This window comes from Rhinopithecus bieti, unplaced genomic scaffold (genome assembly GCF_001698545.2).
Source record: "Rhinopithecus bieti isolate Rb0 unplaced genomic scaffold, ASM169854v2 scaffold_6785, whole genome shotgun sequence".
NCBI classification, from domain to species: domain Eukaryota; kingdom Metazoa; phylum Chordata; class Mammalia; order Primates; family Cercopithecidae; genus Rhinopithecus; species Rhinopithecus bieti.
The window spans coordinates 91,506-112,345 of record NW_016805170.1 but is presented as its reverse complement, the minus strand read 5'-3'; the positions used below and the strand labels follow the sequence as shown (position 1 = coordinate 112,345).

Below are 20,840 nucleotides of genomic sequence, written 5' to 3'. Positions count from 1 at the left end.
ACCTTCCCTTTTTTAAAATAAGCATCTGTAAGCTTCTGATATGGTCAGGAGTTTTAAAAAGAAATTAAAAAGCTTTGAAAGAGATAAATACAGCCAAAAAACAAGGGTTTGAAAAGTTCTGCACCAAACTGTACTCACAGAGCACAAGAGCGGCAGCCTCTGGCACCACCTGGGAGACACAGATGGCTTCCCAGTGCAGGTCATGGCCTGGGGGCATGAGTAGGGTCTGCCTGGGCAGGCAATGCGGGTTACTCTATCCCTAAATTAACCAACTGGCTTCCTCTTTCCCCTTCTGTTCCTCCTTCCCTTCTCACCACCCCTTCTTTTAAATTTTTTTTATTTTTAATTTTTGTGAGTATGTAGTAGGTATATGTATTTATGGGGTACACGAGATTTTTTTAAAATTTTTTGAGATGGCGTCTCACTCTGTCACCCAGGCTGGAGCACAGTGGCACAATCTTGGCTCACTGTAACCTCAGCTTCATGGGTTCAAGCGGTTCTCTTGCCTCAGCCTCCCGAGTAGCTGGGATTACAGGTGTGTGCCACCACACCTGCCTAATTTTTGTATTTTTAGTAGAGAGAGGGTTTCACCATGTTGGTCAAGCTGGTCTCAAACTCCTGACCTCAGGTGATCCACCTGCCTCGTCCTCACAAAGTGCTGGGATTACAGGCATGAGCCACCACACCCAGCCAAGATGCTTTGATACAAGCATGCAATGCATAATAATCACATCATTCACCACCCCTTATTTCTCTTTTTTCCTTCAGTAAGGATTTACTGAGTGCTAACTATGTGCTAGACACAGTTCTGGGCATTAAGGACATAGCAGTGAACATATTATAATAGAGACAGGCAATCAACAAATACATAGGTAACATATATAGTATATTAGGTAGTGACCATGCGGACCACATCTGAAAGCATACACAGACTAGCATATATACACTCCCCTACTCTGGGTAGCAAACATCTCACATAAAAGAGACAACATCATTTTATCTGCCAAGTTTCACTTACTCAGTAAGAATGCCATCTGCTGTGTCTCTTCCTTCGGGTGTCTCCCAGGACACCCGGACTGTCAGTTTGTTGGGTTCTGCAATGCGTTCTTTCACACTTGGGCACTTGATTCTAGGAGGCTCCATATCTGAAAATATAGCCAAAACATTCTCATCATCATCAAGAAATATCTAGTCAAACTAGGGTTCAAGACCCAAAGTTTAAAATACCAAAGCCTCTGGGTATTCTCCATTTTCAAAGAGTTTGTTCACCCTATATATTCCCCTTTTCTCCCTTCATAATGCTTTTACTCTCCTGCTAAGTTTTGAAGATTGTTTAAATACTCACATGTGCAGGGCTAAATCTGCAATCAACTGGCCTTGCGAGGTGTCCTGTGGGTAATTCATTAGTTACAGCCTTTCCTCCCCATGCTTCCAAATTCTGCCTACTGATGGCCACATGGCAGTTACTCAGCTGAAACTAGAAGTCATTTGGTTTTAGTGAGTACTTCCTGCTTTGAGGACAGCATCATGGAATATTAGAGAAAGGCACTCTAGCTATCATCTAGTCAGATTCAATTCAAGGCAATAAATTTTTCATGAGTACCAATCTCATCCAAGGCTTCATTCCAACTGCTGGGGTTGGAGGTGCACAAAGGCAAGAGAATCATGTGCTCCTGACATTTCAGGGAATTTGCCATGTACTGGGGGGATTACATTACCACACATGAAATATAACATGAGGTAGAAAATGGCAATGCCCCAGGCAAGGTAAAAGTGAATGCTATGGAGGTATAGAGGAGCCGCCCAATTTTCTCATTTTACAGATGTGCAAACTGAGGCTCAAAGAAATTCAGTGATTTATTTAAGACCACACATGTAGATAATGGCACTGTGAATTATAATCTAAGTCAGGGCACTTGCCACCAGAACAAGTTCTCTCTCTCTTTCTGCTATCTATTATCAACATATTGCTTAATATCTTAAAATAGGCAATGGTCTGTCTGGGTCCATTCTCCCCTTGAACTGCTACTGAACTACACTTATGGTTTTGTGTTCTGGGACAGCAGTTTTACTGTGGCTCTGGACCTCCAAAAGCCTCCCAAATTTCTTCAAGTAGTTTCTCTATGTGGTAATAGGAATTCTGCCTCAATAGTCATAACAAGGATGGGTGGTTAATGAGGGCTCAAAGTAAATGAGATGTCAACTCTACACTGGGTTGTATTTCATCTTATAGCTGAAGTGAAATCACAGGAGGAAGTTCAAATTTCTGCAAATTCTACTTAATGTTTCTGAACAGGTAGAGAATGTATTTAAAGAGGGCATAGCAAATTAAGGACATTCAGCTTCACGTTACTTTACATATCAACTGATAAGTATTAAGTGCTATTACGGCCTTAATGAAAGTTAAATGTCCTTTTGATTCTGAATGACAGATGTCTTTGAGAGACTAAATGCACCAAGTAAAATTCTTTATATACTTTCTCCTGTGTCTTGTCTAATAATTTCTCATTTTATTTAGGGTAAGAAGTTATGAATAACTTATTAAACAATTTTGCCTTCAGCTATCCAAATTCATTTTCATTCTATGTCATGCTTCAGTGGGGTGTGAACTTAACAGCCTTAATGCACCAATCCTAAATTGAATAACCACCATATTTTGTTGAATCTAAGTCACTCCTAATTGTGAAATGCATCCATATTTCGGGGATATTAAAAGGTAGAAAAAATATGCTTCTCAGAATTGATAAAATAAAGTATACAAATACTATGATGAAATGGAAGATGCCTTAAATGCATTCAAGATGTCTATTCTCAGTTGCTAAGTTTTTTGAAAAATAATTTAATTTTTTACTATGATAGGTGAGAGAAGATAAACTTATAATTCAGATGAACATTTCACAGAAAGACAAGTATATAATGACTGCCCCCTGCTGGTCAAATATAGCTGGCAATTACATTATAGAAAGTATATTTATTAGCATATAGATTTCACTGTAAAATTACATTGTCTTACCGTATTTTCTTGGAGCAGCATGGTCAGAGTGAAAAGCAACTTAGTGTCCGTCAGGTAAACTAAATGTCTGGGTGATACATTGTTGTTTGTTTTCTGTATCTAGATGTACTAACAGTGTAAGAACACAGGCTCCAAGATAGGTTATCTGGGTGAAGAATCTCAGAGTTTCCCAAAGCCAGCTTATCTCTAGCTAATAATGATCAGCTGAACTGGCCAAGCTTTTCAGAAACAGTGTTCTTCCAAAGAAGAAACAAGAAGAAATAAATCATTACAAATAATAACTAATGTTGGAGGAATCCTTCCTACATGCCCACCCCATGCTAAGTATCTTCCCTATATTAGTTTACTGAATTTGCACAACCATCCATTAGACTAAGCAGTGTTATTAGCGTCCCCATTTATAGATTGTGAAGAAGCATTTCCTCTCTTTTGGAATTTCTTTGTGGTCTGGGATTTTTAAATGCCATTACATATTTTGAAGTTATTTTAATAAACCAAACCCTTTTGTGTGTCTGCCTGCTGCTGACCTAGTGTTTTCCGCCAACCTTTGCACACATACGGTTTTGTGATGGCCTGTCATAGCTTCCCCATGAACTCTTGAAGAGCCTCCACAGGACTTGATCCTGACACATTCTCAAGCAGCTGCCTTCTCTCTCAGCTGATGAGACCAGCTGGTCTGCCCTTCAGCTGATGCCCCAGAGACCTAAGTCTGTTATTACCCAGATTTGGCCCCAATAGCATTTTATAAGTTATATATTTCCATGAATGAAAGGAACAAAGTTACTATAGAAACATAATTACTATTCCCTGTTGAATTAGGATGCCTGCAATTTATAAAAATCTTGAAACCTTCAGTGAAAATTCTGGCCTCTGTGCTCTGCCTTATTCATTGGAGACATCTGACAAACTGTCTCCCTTCTCTGTGCTCTAGTTTTCTCTGTGCATATAAAATATGAGAAACAAATATATTGCATTGTATCAACTACTATTTATCTAAGAAGGTGGATTTTTTTTTTTGAGACAGGGTCTCACTCTGTCACCCAGACTGGAGTGCAGTGGCACAATATCAACTCACTGCAGCCTTGACCTCCCAGACTCATGTGATCCTTCCGTTTCAGCCTCCCAAGTAGCTGGGATTACAGGCATGCACCACCATGCCTGGCTAATTTTTTTATTATTTATTTATCATTTTTTTATTTATTCACTTATTTTTGTAGAGACAAGGTTTTGCCATGTTGCCTAGGCTAGTCTTGAACTCCTGGGCTCAAGCAATCTGCCTGCCTTAGCCTCCCAAAGTGCTGGGATGACAGGTGTGAGCCACCAGCACTCAGCTGAAGCTGAACTATTTACTTGGAAATCCTTGACACATCTAACCAGGTACGTAGTGGAAAGAAGGAAGAGGTTCAAAAGGACAATGTCTTGGCCAACAGATAACAATAAAATGCAAGGGAAGCGACCCTGTGCCAGTTCCAGACCCAGGCCCTCAAAGAATCTGGTGCCTTCTGCTTTCACTATGTTAAAAGTCAGCTGCCATCTAAAGAAGTCCAATTGACTGGAGAGGCCATGTAGTCAGGATGAGAAATTATAAATGAGAGAGAGAGAAAGAGAGTCAGCCAGACCCCAGTCAGTACAACTTTTCCCAACTGAGGTACCAGACCTGTGAGTGAAGCCATCTTGAATCCTCCAGCTCCACTTGGTCACCTCAGCCATTACCACACACAGCAGAGATAAGCTGTCCCCACAAAGCTCTGCCCAACTTTCCAACCCATAGAATCTTTGAGCAATAACATAGTTGTTTGGAACCACTAAGTTTTGGGTGGTCTGTTGTGCAGCAACAGATCACTGATGCAAATATAAAATAGTTTGAGTTTGGTGACAGAGAAAGAAAGAGTTCTTTTCAAGGGGGCATAGGAAGCGAGTGACTGCCAAATGCAGAACAAATCTGGCCATTGAAAAGTCACCCAGTTGTTTGCTTCCCCCAGCCAGAGTGTAATCTCTGTGGATGGCTCTGGGAAGTGGTTTCCTCTGTTTGGCACCATACAAAAATCCAGAGAACTTTCCAAAACAGACAAAAGAGGCAAGAAGGGAGGCAATGAAATCCACATTTAAAAGTCATGATCATAGCCGGGTGTGGTGGCTCATGCCTGTAGCCCCAGTCACTCAGGAGGCTGATGTGGGAGGATCACTTGAGCCCGGGAGTTCAAGACCAGCCTGGACGACATAGCAAGAGGCTAGCCTGGGCAACATAATGAGACCTCATCTCTAAAAGTCAACATCTTCACAAGAAAGAAGCCCAAATAAAAATTCATTGGTGATACATTTATATTAGAGAGGGCCACTAAAAGTTGACCTGTTCTGTTTGTACTAACAAATCATGTAAGGGAAAAAGTGAATCCGTATCTCAATCAATCAAGTTGCTTTGACACTGAAACTAGCCTCTGAAAGTTTGCAAAAGAATGTGTACTTGTCAACCCAGGAAGAATTTAGCACAATTTAACATCATTTGCAACAATGCATGGATACATTTATTCTTAGCCCTACTGATGTTTGCATCAACTGAACAACGCAATGCAGCCCAGCAATAATGCAATGATCCTATTCCTATGGGTCATTGGGTAAACCAGCTGTGAGACAGCTGGGACACGAGAAACGTATGCCATCAATTTCCATATATTACATCTCCGAAATTTTTTATTCCAGAATTTCATTTGTGTTAATAAATCTCCACCTATTCTACTCTGTAGAAAACAAAAAAATAAGGGAGCATATATATTTATTTAAAAATATGTTTTCCTTGATAGAGAATTAGAATTTAAATGTGCTGTCTGGTTACTTTATTACAATCCGTTCAGCGAGGCAAAAAGGAAAGTTTGTACATTGTCTTTTGTTAAAGCAATTTTAAATGGATACTCTCTGCATGTCAAAAGACCTTTGCTGGTTTTTCATTGTCCATGGTTTTTAAAGTATCTTTAATTTGTTTTCTTCCTGTTTTGGCCTAGGAAGAAGTGCTGGTCTAAAGGAGAGATCATGTGTCTACTCAAAATATGGTCACTACATGAGGACTTGTGATTCCAACTATCCATTGTTCTATCTAAATGCTAACATAACCAAAATAACTAAAATGGAAAGAAAAATATCCCCCCAAAACAATAGTGGTTACATTCTAAGGTTTATTTTCTTCCAGATCAATGGATGTTGTGGCTCTTCAAAGAGTTTACCCTCCTGCAATTTGCAGTATTTTTTTCCCTCCTACATTGACTTATTTTTATCTATATCTGTTTCTGAAATAACCATGAATTTCAGCCCATTGCCAGAGTATGGTCTGTGTAAGAGAATTAATTTTAACTTGTGGCACCTTCAAATTAGCCAGACCACAGAACTGACCACCTCAGAGTCAAAAGTAAGCCCAGTCTTCTCTCTTCCCTTGCAGTCTAGAAGAGAACTGGGACAACTTTCTCACCACTCAGCACAGCTCTGGCCAAGACTGTTGAAGGCTGTGTGGAAATCTGGGAACTACCTAGCCACTATGTGTCAGCTCCTAAAATAGGTTGAAGTTCTGAGTTACACTCAAGGACCCCTACCCCTGCCAACACAAAACAAATTTATTAAACTATTTTAATATATTAAAGCCAAAAAAATAAATGATATCCCTAGAATAAAATTCACTGGGGACAAACCTCAGCTTGTTTGTCATGAAAATCAAAGAAAGAATTGCCTGCTTGCTTTGCCCATTTCTCTCTGTTTTCCTGGGAGCTCTAGGCTCTCTTGTGGATCGCTCTACCCCTTTTTGTCACTCCTACCTAATTGCATGTATAATCCTCCTTCTCCCAAATATGCCTGAACCTTGTCCTGACAAACTGTAATATGAATCTCCTGAATTCGGGGTTCATTCTCTCTCCCTCTGGGAAGGTTCCAGGCCCATCTGGTCCAGCTTAAGACATGCTGTTGCTTTTTTAGAACAATCAGCATTTTCTTTCCATTGTTGCACACAATCTGGAAATTTCAACAGTATGATCCCTAGAGTACTCTGCCAAAGCTTGCTTAGCAGAAAGATTTTAGAGCTTCTCTCCTCCCACCATCACCTCTGCCCCTTCCAATATGAGGGAGTAGATTCAATTTTCTTTTTGGTTTGTTTTGAAGAGCTATGCACATACCAAATCACAGGGAGGACACTGAAAGCAACATCTGTGAGGTGCCCCCTGTGGGCAGTGTTACTGGCAGTTACTGAATAAAATCCAAGGATTCTGCTAAACATCCTGCAAACAAAAAAACAGGGCTCCACAACGAAGAATTATTTGGCCCCAAATGTCCATCATGCTGAGGTTCAGAAACTTTGCCCTAAAGCATCGTTTAGCAGAATCCTGGGCCCTACCCCAGACCTGCTGAATTTAAATCTGCATTTTTCCCAAGGTCCCTAGAGGACTTCGCTGCACAGTAAAGTTTGAGAAGCAGTGCCTTAGGTCAGTGGCTCTTTATTTGAGTGCTTCACAATCCCTGGAATGCTCATTAAGAAACAAAGTGCTGGGTCTGACCCCTAAAGTTTCTGACTCAGCAGGTGGTAGGGGTGGGTTGGTGAAAATTTGCATTTCTAAACAGTTCCCAGGGGATGCTACTGCTGCTTCTGCTCCCAGGACCACACCATGGGAACCACTCACTGCCCAACACACCCAGAGGCAAAATATCCAAATCCCTTCCAGCTGAACAAATTGAGTGCTTACTGACCACCGGAGTCAATGACAAAGGAAGTACACTGGGGCTGAAAGACACATAGATATTCTCTACTGGACTGTCCCTATAGTGTCAATAACTTTGCTCAGGCCCCTGAACTAAAATCGGCAGGTGTATGCCACATCTCTGCCAGCCTGCAGTTGCCTCAATAGCAAACCAAGAAAAAGACAAAAGTCAGATGGAAACCATCCGCTATGAAGTCAGTTCCAGGATAAACACTGAGGTTAGATTTAGGGCTGAGCCAGAGAACCAGTGATGCTACTGAAAGCAAAGTTGCATGCTTAGGCCTTACAGGAGGAATAGTGATGCTCCCTTTACAATCCACGATACGAACACCCCCTGCTCCTCCCAAAGCAAGTGCCTCTTGAGGGCTGTGGCATTTTCTTACCCACACAGGAGGCTGGCCGACCGCTCCAGGCCTTGTTGTCCATACATGTAACGGTCCGCTCCCCTTTCAACGTGTATCCTGGTGAACAGTAATACTCACACCGGGAGTTAAAGTAGGCACCATCTACACACTTAAACCCTCCATTTGCTGGCATGGCAAGGGTAGGACATCGCTTTTCTGAAAATGAGAAAAATCAGATATTCAGCATTTCTTAGTTTTTGTCTATAGAGTTTCGTTTCAGAGTCTAGAAACTGAAAGCATGGGGTGAAAAGTTAATTTAAATATAACAAGGCTGGGCACAGTGGCTCACACCTGTAATCCCAGCACTTTGGGAGGACGAGGCAGGTGGATCACCTGAGTTCGGGAGTTCGAGACCAGCCTGACCAACATGGAGAAACCCCATCTCTACTAAAAGTACAAAATTAGCCAGGCATGGTGGTGCGTGCCTGTAATCCCAGCTACCCGGGAGGCTGAGGCAGGAGGATGGCTTGGACCTAGGAGGCGGAGGTTGCGGCGTGCCGAGATTGCGCCATAGAACTCCAGCCTGGGCAACAAGAACAAAACTCTGTCTAAATAAATAAATAAATAAATAAATAAAATGGAATTTAAGAAACAACAGATGGTTTTATGTCACACAGAAGAGACAAAGTTTCATATCACACTGGCTTGGGTTGGCAACCCAGCTAAGCCACTATCTTAGGTTGAGCTTCCCAGAAGCTGATTCTGAGATACAGATTTATGTGCATGAGGTTTAGTAAGAAAGTGCTCCCAGGGAGACTAGTGAGGGGGTGAGGAAAGCAGAACAGGGAAGGGGAGAAAGCCAGGCAACATGAGATCTCAGGCAAAGTCAGCAGCAGCCTGATCCCACAGGGAAGCTCTGGAGTGTGAATGACAGCTCATTCTGCCCTGCCCCCAGGCAAGGAAGCTGGGCTTTCAGAATTCTTTACCAGTCAGTCACTGGGCAGCTACAGGCTGCTCGCAGGAGATGCTCTCTCTTGTGAAAAGAGAACGAGAGTGAGAGAGAGAGACAGAGAGAGAGAGAGAGAGAGAGAGAGAGAGAGAGAGCGAGAGAGCGGGAGCAGTCGTCTGAAGGAGCAGTCTTCTGAATAGGTTGAAGTTGCAAGTCTTTAAGAGCCAAGTACTCAGAAGCTGGGTACTGGATACACACAACTAGGAAAAGGCATTGAGGAGATCTGGGTAGAGCGGATTGTCCACTATAGTCACCCAGTTGCAGAGTCTGCATAGTCTTGATGACATGGCTGCAGCCTTGAAACCTCGGTTTCCCCGACAATGAAGTTAACGTAATGACACCCATATTGATACTGTTACTGTAAAAATCAAATGTATGTGAAATTGTTGGCAAACCATAAGTGCTCAAAAAGTGGTGGCTGTTTTGAATACCAAAGACATCTGAAGTGTGCTTCAACAATGCTGTACCACTTGCAGTTTTCCAAATGAGGTATGACTTGTCATGAAGCTAAAAGCCAGCCCCTGAAACGCTGCTCCTCTAATCTTCTCCCCTGAGGCACACTCACTTTCATAAATAAGCATCACTTCTTCTGTGACTCTTTCCTGCCTCCCTAAGCCCCACTCCTTGGAAGAACACTTCTTTTTTTTTTTTTTTTTTTTTTTTAGAGACGGAGTCTCCCTCTGTCACCCAGGTTGGAGTGCAGTGGCACCATCTTGGCTCACTACAACCTCCACCTCTCGGGTTCTAGCAATTCTCCTTTCTCAGCCTCCTGAGTAGCTGGGATTATAGGCCCATGCCGCTACACCCGGCTAATTTTATGTATTTTAGTAGAGACAGAGTTTCACCGTGTTGCTCAGGCTGGTCTCGAACTCCTGAACTCAGGCAACCCACCCGCCTCAGCCTCCCAAAGTGCTGGGATTACAGGCATGAGTCACCACGCCCGGCTGGGAGAGCACTTCTTTAATCTGCTACTGACTTAGTACCCTTCTTGTACTTTTTTTTTTTTTTTTGAGACGGAGTCTCGCTCTGTCCCGCGCCAGGCTGGAGTGCATTGATCTGGATCTCCAGCTCAGCTGCAAGGCTCCGCCTCCCCCGGGATTCACACCATTCTCCGCTGCTCAGCCTCCCCGGTAGCTGGACCCTACAGGCCCTGCCACCGTCGCCCGCTAGGTTTTTTACAGTTTTTTTGTATTTTTGTAGTAGAGACAGGGTTTCACCATGGTTAGCAGGAATGTTTCGATCTCCTGACCCTCGTGATCCGCTCGTCTCGGCCTCCCAAAGTGCTGAGTGCTGGGATTACAGGCTTGGAGTACCGCGCCCGGCTCCTTCTTGTACTTATCTCTCAGTTGACACCTCTGCCTTGCTAGAGCCTCTTCATGGCAGGACCCATGTGTGTCTTATTTGTTTCTAAATCCCCAATGCCTCTTCAGGATCCATCACTAACTGAACAAAAGTAACTCATCTTCTGAACAATGATCTTCTCTCCCCTTTTCTCAAACAGCTGATCATATCATTCTCTCTGAGAGGAGCCATCTCACTTCCACCACATCTTTAGAACCCCCCTGTTGTCCCCCTGCTCATAAAGAGAATTTTCCTCATCAGTGTTCAGTGAAAATCCTCAATCTTGGAGCAAAAGAACATTGGCTCTGGTCATCTCTGAGGACCCAACACAGAGCTGGCCTACTCACGTTTGCAGATGACTTTGTCAGACCATCGTTTGTTTGACTGGCAGATCAGTAGCGAAGAGCCATGCAGCTCGTAGCCCTTCTGGCAGCGAATGTCACACCTGGTTCCCAGGGCTGTTTTGTAGTATCCTCCTTGAGGGGCCCTGCAGTACACATCCCCATACTTCACCTTGATGGGGGAGCACCACGGGGTATCTACAAGTAGCAGAAACAAAAGAGGAGATAAATACGAGTAGCAGAAACAAAAGAGATAAATACGAAATGACACTTTCAGAAAATGTGTCCCCTTACTCTCACTGTCCCAGGCTGGCTACATTCCAAATTGTGGACCTTCAATTAGTGCCCCATGTTTTCTTAGGTGTCTCTGGGTAGGGAAGTTATAATCATGGGACTAAGTGTCGGATATATCTGAACATGAATCTGAGTTCCTCTATAACTAACTGTGTGATCTTAGACAAGTTAGCTAACCTCTCTGAATCAATAACTATACTTATGCCATAGTGCTGTTATAAGGACTAAATAAAAATTGCATATCAAGCAGCTAGCCCGGTGCCTAGCACACAGTGTATGTTCAATAAATGCTTGTTCTTTTTTAGTATTTCCCTTAACTAGATACACAAGATTTTTTATTTTTATTTTTTAGATAAATAATTCTTTTGAGAGCAATTGATGTCCTACATAGTGGCGGGGATTCAATAATTGGTTAATTTGCATTTCTTCTAGGCTGTATGCACATTCTCTCTAAAATGTTGTAATACTGGCATTAATCTAAATGATGCTACAATTTCCAGGTTTTTGCAATAATATATAAATTTGGCCTAAAGTCAAAGAACAATTGCTCTGCATAGGGAAGTGTCCCCAGTTATGCCCCATTTAGGTAACAGGGTGACACCCTCCCCAGATGACAAAGTTGCAGGTGTTTTGATTTTGGTCTCATAGTTGCCCAAAGCACAGCTAGGATGAAATGAATAAATCAGAACTTCCCTGCTGTGCTTTTGAAATGTTATCTTTGAGATCCACAAAATATAAGGGCAACACTAACTCCCTGGTGGATAAGTTCCTACAGTAGCCACTACCCCAATGTCCCACAGTCGATGGGGAACAGTGAGGAGTTCACTAAAGTCTGCCAGGCTCTCAATGCTATGAATAGGAGCCCCTTCCCTGCAGCTGCCTGGCTCATCACTCCACCCAGCACCTGAGCTGTCAGTGAGTGAGGTAAGACCGCCATCATGTGGCCAGGAAGGAGGACAGACCCTGTTTTACTTTTCCAGGAATTCTCTTCTGAGGATATGCCTCCAACTGCCTCTCAGTTACAAAAACCAACAGTTCTGGCCACGTCTTATGCATAGACCACTGTTTTACTTTTGCCTTCACATTTCCTTCGGCTAATACTTTCTCTTCTTTTTTTCTTTTTTAGAAACAGGGTCTCACTCTGTCACCCAGACTGGAGTGTAGTGGCATGATCATCGCTCACTGCAGTCTCGGCCTCCTAGGCTCAAGTGATCCTCCTGTCTCAGCTTCCCAAGTAGCTGGAACTACAGGCACGCACCACCGTGCCTGGCCTGGCTAATACTTTCATCATATAATGTTTTGCAGACAGCTGCAAGTGAGTCCTAAACTCAAGACTCAAGTAAACTTCCCTGGACTTCCTAGGTAAAAGTGATGTCCTGAAGGCTTAACTAGAGCTGATTAAATTTGACCATGTGGATATAAACTTGCAGGAGCTCACACAAGGCCTAAAGAACTTCCTTGAATAAAGTTTCCTTCCTCTAAGGGTTTACAGATATAATCTGTATGTACTACACATATTTGTGATATACGGTACTCCCCCTTTGCCCACGGGGGATATTGGATACCTGAAGCCTTGGATAGTACTCAACGTCATATATACTGTTTTTTTTCTTATACAAACATACCTATGATGAAGTTTAATTTATAAATTAGACATGGCAAAAGATTAACAACAACTAATAATAATATAGAACAATTATAACAATATTCTGTCATGAAAGTTATGTGAATGTACTATCTCTCTCTCAAAATATCTAATATTTTTGGGCTGAGGTTGACTGAAGGTAAGTGGAACCTTGGAAAGTGAAACCGCAGATAAGGGGGAACTACTGTATGTATATATATGACCTGCTTATACATACATCACAAATTAACTCAATCAGTATGAATATATGATGGTATTCCAAGCAAAATAATCAAAAGCCATGATTGCCACATACCAGGAGCGTCGTAAATGTTGGTTACATTTAATTTTCTTTCCTATTTTAATTCAAAAACACTTTGTGCTGGACACTGTGCAGGGGCCTCAGGATCTAAAACTAAACCCTCAGTTAATAATGGCTTGCCTCTAGCTTTTAAAATTAAAAAAACTTGGCCAGGTGCGGTGGCTCACGCCTATAATCCCAGCACTTTGGGAAGCCAAGGTGGGTGGATCACCTGAGGTTAGGAGTTTGAGACCAGCCTGGCCAACATAGTGAAACCCCCGTCTCTACTAAAAATACAAAATTAGCTGGGCGTGGTGGCATGTGCCTGTAGGTCCTAGCTACTCGGGAGGCTGAGATAGGAGAATCGCTTGAACCTGGGAGGTGGAGGTTACAGTGAGCCAAGATCGCACCACTGCACTACAGCCTGGGTGACAGGGTGAGACTCCATCTCAAAAAATAATAATAATAATAAATAAAACTTAAATTTTATTGTATAAAGTGTACAACATGATGTTTAGATATACTTACACATACTGAAACGATTGCTACCAGTAAGCAATTTAACTGTTAATAGAAACAATGCCCCAAGAAAATGTATTCTTAAACATTCAGGGTAAGTTCTAGGGCAAGCACACATTTTGGCCATCTGGTCTACCTGTCACATTTGCAATGCTGTGAGGTGAGGATGGACATGAAAAACAATGACCTGAGGGTACTAGGCAACCCCTGCTGTAGATGTGAAGGGTCATCTGTGCATGCATGTGTTTTAGGAAGATTTTTCAACAAGGGACTCAAAGAAAAAAAATCTAAACCCATAAATAGTTGAGAAGTTTTGTGAATTAGAACATTTCTTTACCACAAACATCTGATTAACATATTGGTGCTTTGCTTGATTGGTTAATTTCTGAGGCTATGAAGATAGAAACTATAGGTAGGAATGAGTATTTGCATTCAGATGTCACAAACAAATGTGGTAGGTGGTGGGAAGCACACCTGGACATAAGCACCAGGCACCAGTCATTATATTGGAAATATTGTTGACTTGTATAGAAAACTGAAGGACATCTCCAGCCAAAAGCTGTCCAGTCCTACCCTGATTCTCCTGTATCTGAGACACATCACAACAAACAAGGGCCACGTCCTCATCCCAGGAATTAGGACAAATTTCCAGGGCAAAATGCCACAGTGGAACTTTGTTAACCTTTTTTTTTTTTTTTTTTTTTTTCCAAATTCTTCCCCCCCTGTAAGAGGAACTAGATTCAGAGCGAACGCATCTCTAAATTTACCTTCATTTCTCCCAGGTTTCCCTAAACTTCAGAGAAATGTTTCACCAGTAGAAATATTTGTGGACCTACTTACCTGAATCTGCATAGAAGTTTCTTGTTTAGGCTTTTTATACCTGCTGGGGAGTGGATTGCTGCGAATATGTAGAGATGGAGTTCTTTATCATTAAGTTAAGTTTCATTTGAGCAACATACTTTAACATACCGTTTCAGGAGCCATGCTGGGCTCAGAAAGAGCACGATGAAATGAGCTTATGAAAATCAAGTTTTTTCATTCCCCATTCATCTTAGTACATTATCAGCACTTGGTCCAGATTTGACCTTGGGTGGTTTACTCTGGATGATTCTGGCTGTAATGTGTGAATTAGGCAGAACTCATGGCTTGATTTTCACTTTCATCAGCTACAGCTGCCTTTGCAGAAGTGAGGACAGTAAAGAAACTTATGAGAATAAAATGACCATTGGGATGCTGAAAGACAGCATTTCAGAGATTTCCAACGCATTTTGTTTTATTTCCTTTTTTAAAAAAGGGAGTATATATATATTTTTTTTTAAAAAAATACTTTTCCTTGATAGATAATTAGAACTTAAATGTGTTGTCTGGTCACTTTATTACAATCTGTTCTGCAGGGCAAAAAGGAAAGTTCTCCTGGCATCAGCAAGTCCTCATTAGCACACAAGCAAAGCATTCACCTTTATATCTAGGGTGTGAATACCAGACTTCATCGTCTTCTAGTGGTGAGTCTCCCGATCCTACAATAAAAAAGAACAGAAACTGCAGCAAGAAAAGCCACATAGTAGGGATGCACATTTCAAAGCATTGCTTTTCCACAGACCATGCAGGAGATGCTATTAGAACGCAGAGCCAAGAGCAAAAGCTTCTGTGGCCATTCATGAAGGAACAAACAGGGGATCTCTCAGAGTAAAACTGGCTGAGCTGAGATTGCCAAAAACCAATCAAAATGAGCCTCAAACTGTTTTGGAATCACCATATGCCAAGTGAAATTCTGGAAGAGGGAAATAGAGAGAGTCAACTTCACTCTGAGAAGATGCCAATGTATATGAATCTCATGCCAGGGGAGATGCAATAAAATGTGTGCATCAGACACAGTCCACAGTTTCCCCAGCAGTCAAAGAAAACTCAGTAGAACTGGGTGTTTATGGTACCTGAAAACAGGTCCATCTTGTGAAATAAATGTAAATGGAAGATAAGGAGGTAAATCAAATGTCTTATCTTGGCCGGGCGCGGTGGCTCAAGCCTGTAATCCCAGCACTTTGGGAGACCAAGACGGGCGGATCACGAGGTCAGGAGTTCGAGACCATCCTGGCTAACACGGTGAAACCCTGTCTCTACTAAAAAATACAAAAAAAGCTACCCGGGCGAGGTGGCTGGCGCCTGTAGTCCCAGCTACTCGGGAGGCTGAGGCAGGAGAATGGCTTAAACCCGGGAGGCGGAGCTTGCAGTGAGCTGAGATCCGGCCACTGCACTCCAGCCCGGGCGACAGAGCAAGACTCCGTCTCAAAAAAAAAAAAAGTCTTATCTTAATGACAAAAGAAACACAAAATTGCTTCTGTATACAGTATTTGTAGGAATTGAGGTCTGAAATAGACTGTGTGCTTATTTAGAACTTCTCATGAAGGTATGGCTTAAGTAAAATTTTTATTTATTTATTTATTTTTTTTTTGAGACAGAGTCTCGCTCTGTTGCTAGGCTGGAGTGCAATGGCATGATCTCGGCTCACCGCAACCTCCGCCTCTTGGGTTCAAGCGATTCTCCTGCCTCAGCCTCCTGCGTAGCTGGGATTACAGGCATGTGCCACCATGCCTGGCTAATTTTGCATTTTTAGTAGAGACAGGGCTTCTCCATGTTAGTCAGGCTGGTCTCGAACTCCCGACCTCAGATGATCTGCCTGCCTCGGCCTCACAAAGTGCTGGGATTACAGGCATGAGCCACCAGGCCCAGCCAGTAAAATTTCTTAATGAGTGTTGCCACCAATAAAACCACAGCCTCAGAGAGAATGTCTGTGTATTATTTTAATTTAACTCATTTGCAAGTTGGAGCTGAATGGTTTTTAGAATATTAAATATTGAATTCCAGTGAGCAGTAAATCCTTAATCCTTGAAGTAGTAGCAGGTGCCAAACTTCAAAACTGTAATCTTAAATTCAGAGAACTTCCCTCCAGACTTCACAGTCTATTCAATGACTAGAGTTAGCTCTATCTTGGTCATGCATTTAGCTGTAGTTACCTGCCACCACTCCACTGTGAGGTTATTCAAATCCCCATGCAGCTAATGAGTAATGGTCCCTGTTCCACTTGTGTTCTGGATGAGAGATGTAGAGAGTGGAAACTGAAAGTGGGGAGGAGATGAGGGCTGGACTGTGTCCATTAGGAAAACACCCACAACTACAAAAGCCCAATTCTGTATTCTCCTTTGCTGCAGATTTCCTCACCCTGTCTCTGCACACCCAGATGTGTACAAAATTACAAACTATTCATTATTGCATATAAAAAAAATGAGCACTGGAGCCAGGCACAGTGGCTCATGCCTGTAATCTCAGAAACTAGGGAGGCTGAGGTGGGAGAATTACTTGAGCCCAGGAGTTCAAAAAACAGCATGGATAACATAGGGAGAACCTATCTCAAAAACAAAACAAAACAAAACAAAAAACCATGAAAACCAGGAAAGCTACCTAACAACGTGAATCAAAAGCCTATGCTCAAACCCTTTGATTAAGTCATTCCACTTTTAGGAATCTACCCAAGGAAATAGTTGAACTGCATGTCTGCATGTAAACCTTCAATCATTCCAACATACACACCATGGAATACTATGCAGCCATAAAAAAGGATGAGTTTGCGTCCTTTGTAGAGACATGGATGCAGCTAGAAACCATCATTCTTAGCAAACTATCACAAGAACAGAAAACCAAACACCGCATGTTCTCACTCATAGGTGGGAACTGAACAATGAGATCACTTGGACTCGGGAAGGGGAACATCACACATCGGGGCCTATCATGGGGATGGGGAGGGGGGAGGGATTGCATTGGGAGTTATACCTGATATAAATGATGAATTGATGGGTGCTGACGAGTTGATGGGTGCAGCACACCAACATGGCACAAGTATACATATGTAACAAACCTGCACGTTATGCATATGTACCCTAGAACTTAAAGTATAATAAAAAAATAAAAATAAATAAAAAAAGACAACAAACAAACAAACAAACAAAAAGAAAACAGATACATGAGAAGCAAACTTTCTCCCCCCACCCAGCCCTCCAACACACATATACACACACACATACATTTTGCCCTCAGTTGTCATTCTGGCTAACTTGTCTACAGCATTTACAGCATTTACTATGAATGACTACCCATTCATTTCATGAAGCTCTCTTCTGCAGTGGCTTCCAAATGACGGCAGTTTCCCGATTTTCTTCCTTCTTTCTAAACAGACTCTCTGGACAGCACATCTAGATCAGCCTGCCATTTGGACATAAGTATTTCCCAGGAATCCAGTATTGGTCCTTTACACATCTCCAGACTATTTTTCTGGACCATCTCACTCCCATACTTGCCTCAAACCATTCCTCACGTACTGATGACAAATCCATTGTTTCTAGCCTTGAACTGTCTCCTAAAAAGGCAGTGTAGAATCTTCAACTGTTGCCTGCATATCTCCATACTCACACTCAACCTGCTCAAAACCAGATTCCTTTTCTTATCACCAAATCTGTGCATCCTCCAGTGTTTCCCATTTCAGCAAATAACCATCTTCCAGCTAGTCTGCCACATGGAAAATCTCAGCCTTTTTTTCTTCTATTTTCTTCATCTACCACATTCTAAGATAGGAATTAACTTAAATATCCAACTACAAGAAATGGTCATATTGGCCGGGCGCCGGTGGCTCAAGCCTGTACTCCGGCTTGGGCAGCACCGCGCGAGCACGGTGGGAGTAGGCCGAACGGTCAAGGCGCAGACAAGATCGGGAACCATTCCTGGCTAACACTGGCGAAACCCCCGTCTACTGCAAACAAAACACACCACCAACACACCGCGCGAGATTGGCGTGTGCCTGTACCCCAGCATACTTGGGAGCCGAGGAAGGAGAATGGGCGTAACACCCCCCGGGAGGGCGGAGCCTGCCAGTGAAGCTGAAATCCGGCCACAGGCACTCCAGCCGGCGCAGAGCGAGACTCGTCTCAAAAAAAAAAAAAAAAAAAAAAAAAAAAAAGAAATGGTCTAGTAGATCCTTCATATACACATAATAAGTTCATTGAAGAGGCATTCATAAATAGGAAGTTTCTTAACATGGGAAAATATTATAGACTGCTGAATGAATAAAGAATGAAACATAACCCCCAAAATGCAAAAATGCATTAAGAAAGATTTTAAAAGATGGCAAAGCTCATTTGTGAGAACAACAATATGGATGAATAAAACTAAAATAATATTGTAAGCAAAGTTGATCCCAGAAGACTATATACTATATATATGATTCCCTTTTACAAAGTTCAAAAACTTCTAACACTAAATTGTTGGGAAATACAAAGATACGTATGGTAATTTTTAACAAAGCAAGGAGATCTCTTACCCTTTCCTAAACCTCTATTCTTGAACAGTTGAGTTCTAAGACCTTTAGAGCAAGGCAGACATCTGTACCAGAAAGGATAGGGAGGCATGGTAGGCCAGAACAGGATGTCAGAGCCCAAACAGGGCATAAAGGGAAAACAGGGGCGAAGAGAGAATGCACATGGGTGGATAGCCCAGCAGGAAAATCACAGATGAGTAAGATAAGGAGGGCTTTCACATGGGTAAGGCGGAAGAAAGCCTGGCATTGGGTTGAAAAGTACGGTTTCCAGATTCCCTTATCCCTAGGTTGTGAAAGGGTCTACTTTTAGTGATTTGGAAGGAATCAAAGGGAAGGAACTCTTTTCTGCAGTTGTTCATGCAGAAAATAGGCTTCAGCAGATGTGAGTGTTGTCAACTCTGCCCACTGTCCCCTCATCAGTTTTGTGTGGTAGGGAAGATGGTGATGTTGGCAGTGGTGATAGTCACGGCAGCAACAGTTTCCTAGCCTGAGTGATAAGAGGAGTTTCTGGCATCTGGACTGAAGTCATGGTGCCATTTGACCTTTAATGCAACTTCTTGACTTCCATTGCTTCAGCCCTTCCAATTTTGTGAGTACCTTATTTCCTGCATTAAATGTTTTTTTGTGTAAAATACCTAGAGAGGATTCTGTTTCCTATACTAAACTTAAGAGATATTTAAGCAAATCCAATTAAGAAATGAATACATGGTTTTATAGCTTTCTCTTAGTAACTGGACACTACCCTAACACAGGGCACACTGCTTTCTACCCACAAGTCTTTTGTAGATAAGAGAGGGGACTTTTATGTGAACATAGATGAGTAAGGAGGAAAAAAGGAAAAAAAACCTGCTAAAGTCAAACTTACTCTTTTTCCGAATTGGTCTATCTACTAAGCTAAATGCAATCTGATTTCTGTGCAACTGAATTCACATGGGAAAGGAAATAACACACACTAAGTGCCTTTGATATGTGTACTATGCTAGGCAATTTCTATGCACTGTCTCATTAAATCTATACAATAACATTGGCCAGTTGGTACTATTTTAGATTTATCAATAGGGAAACCAAGTCTCTAAGGTCTTTAACTACTTGTCCAAGGTTATGCAGCCAGTAAGCGGTAAATCAGGGATTCAAATCCTGTCTGCCTAGCCTTCAAATCTATCATTCTTTTTTCACTAGGCCTTACTGCCTTCTGCTCCTACAGTTTCAAAGAAATGAGATAGCTGGCTTTGGGATCACTGATAGGCAAACAGCAAATGGCTTCTTCAGTAGTGCGAGAACAAGTATGCCAAGAGTGGGTCCCACAGAAGCAAAATGAAGAATCCATGTGTAGCAGAAGCTGCTGGTTGCCTGTCCAGTAGCCATTCTCCCCTTCCTTCTTACTAAAAGATCACAGGTTGTGTTCAGCAGCAATGTATCCCTCCCCAAAAGATGAACCATGATGACTTTAAGTCAAAAAATTAATTCCCCTTTGCCAGGAATTGCTCCAGGGATAAGCGTGTAACCCAGTATTGGACAATGGCAAGTAAAACGAAGTCTGCTTAGGGGTGGGGGGAGGGAGCTTATGGGAAAGATTTTTCTTCCTGATAAAAGAGAAAACTGCACAAGGAGAAGACTTTTCCCTCTTTTCTCCCTTTCAGCTTTGGAGGCTATTGTGTAAGGATAAACGTCTGAAGCTGGAGCAGCCATTTTGCAACCACAAGGTGAGACGTCACAGGACTAAAGATTTTCAGTGGAGGATGGTAAAGTGGATAGATAAAAACAACCTGGGATCTTGGATGACCTCACTAGACTACAACACCAACCTAGACGTCTTACCTCCACAATTCTTGTTAGGTCAACAATAAATATCCTTTCAATTTAAGCTGCTGTGAGTTGCATTGTTACTTGCAACTGTATGCATCTAAACTGGTCCACAAATGAATAAAACTTTCCTGCGTATTCTTGATATATATATAT

The 20,840-nt window shown here is 42.2% G+C and overlaps 1 protein-coding gene across 2 annotated transcripts in view; it reads right to left on the bottom strand.

Moving 5' to 3' along the window:
• Window positions 1-20,840, bottom strand: part of SRPX (sushi repeat containing protein X-linked) — an 82,343-nt gene that overhangs the window by 16,886 nt on the left and 44,617 nt on the right. The window contains exons 2-5 of one of the 2 annotated variants that reach the window (XM_017871406.1): window positions 14,977-15,036; window positions 10,788-10,979; window positions 8,130-8,306; window positions 1,019-1,145 (exon numbers count right to left, since the gene is read on the bottom strand). In XM_017871406.1, the coding sequence (XP_017726895.1) occupies window positions 1,019-1,145; window positions 8,130-8,306; window positions 10,788-10,979; window positions 14,977-15,036 (556 nt within the window). The remainder of the gene's footprint in view (window positions 1-1,018; window positions 1,146-8,129; window positions 8,307-10,787; window positions 10,980-14,976; window positions 15,037-20,840) is intronic. The other variant, XM_017871407.1, reaches the window with a different exon arrangement.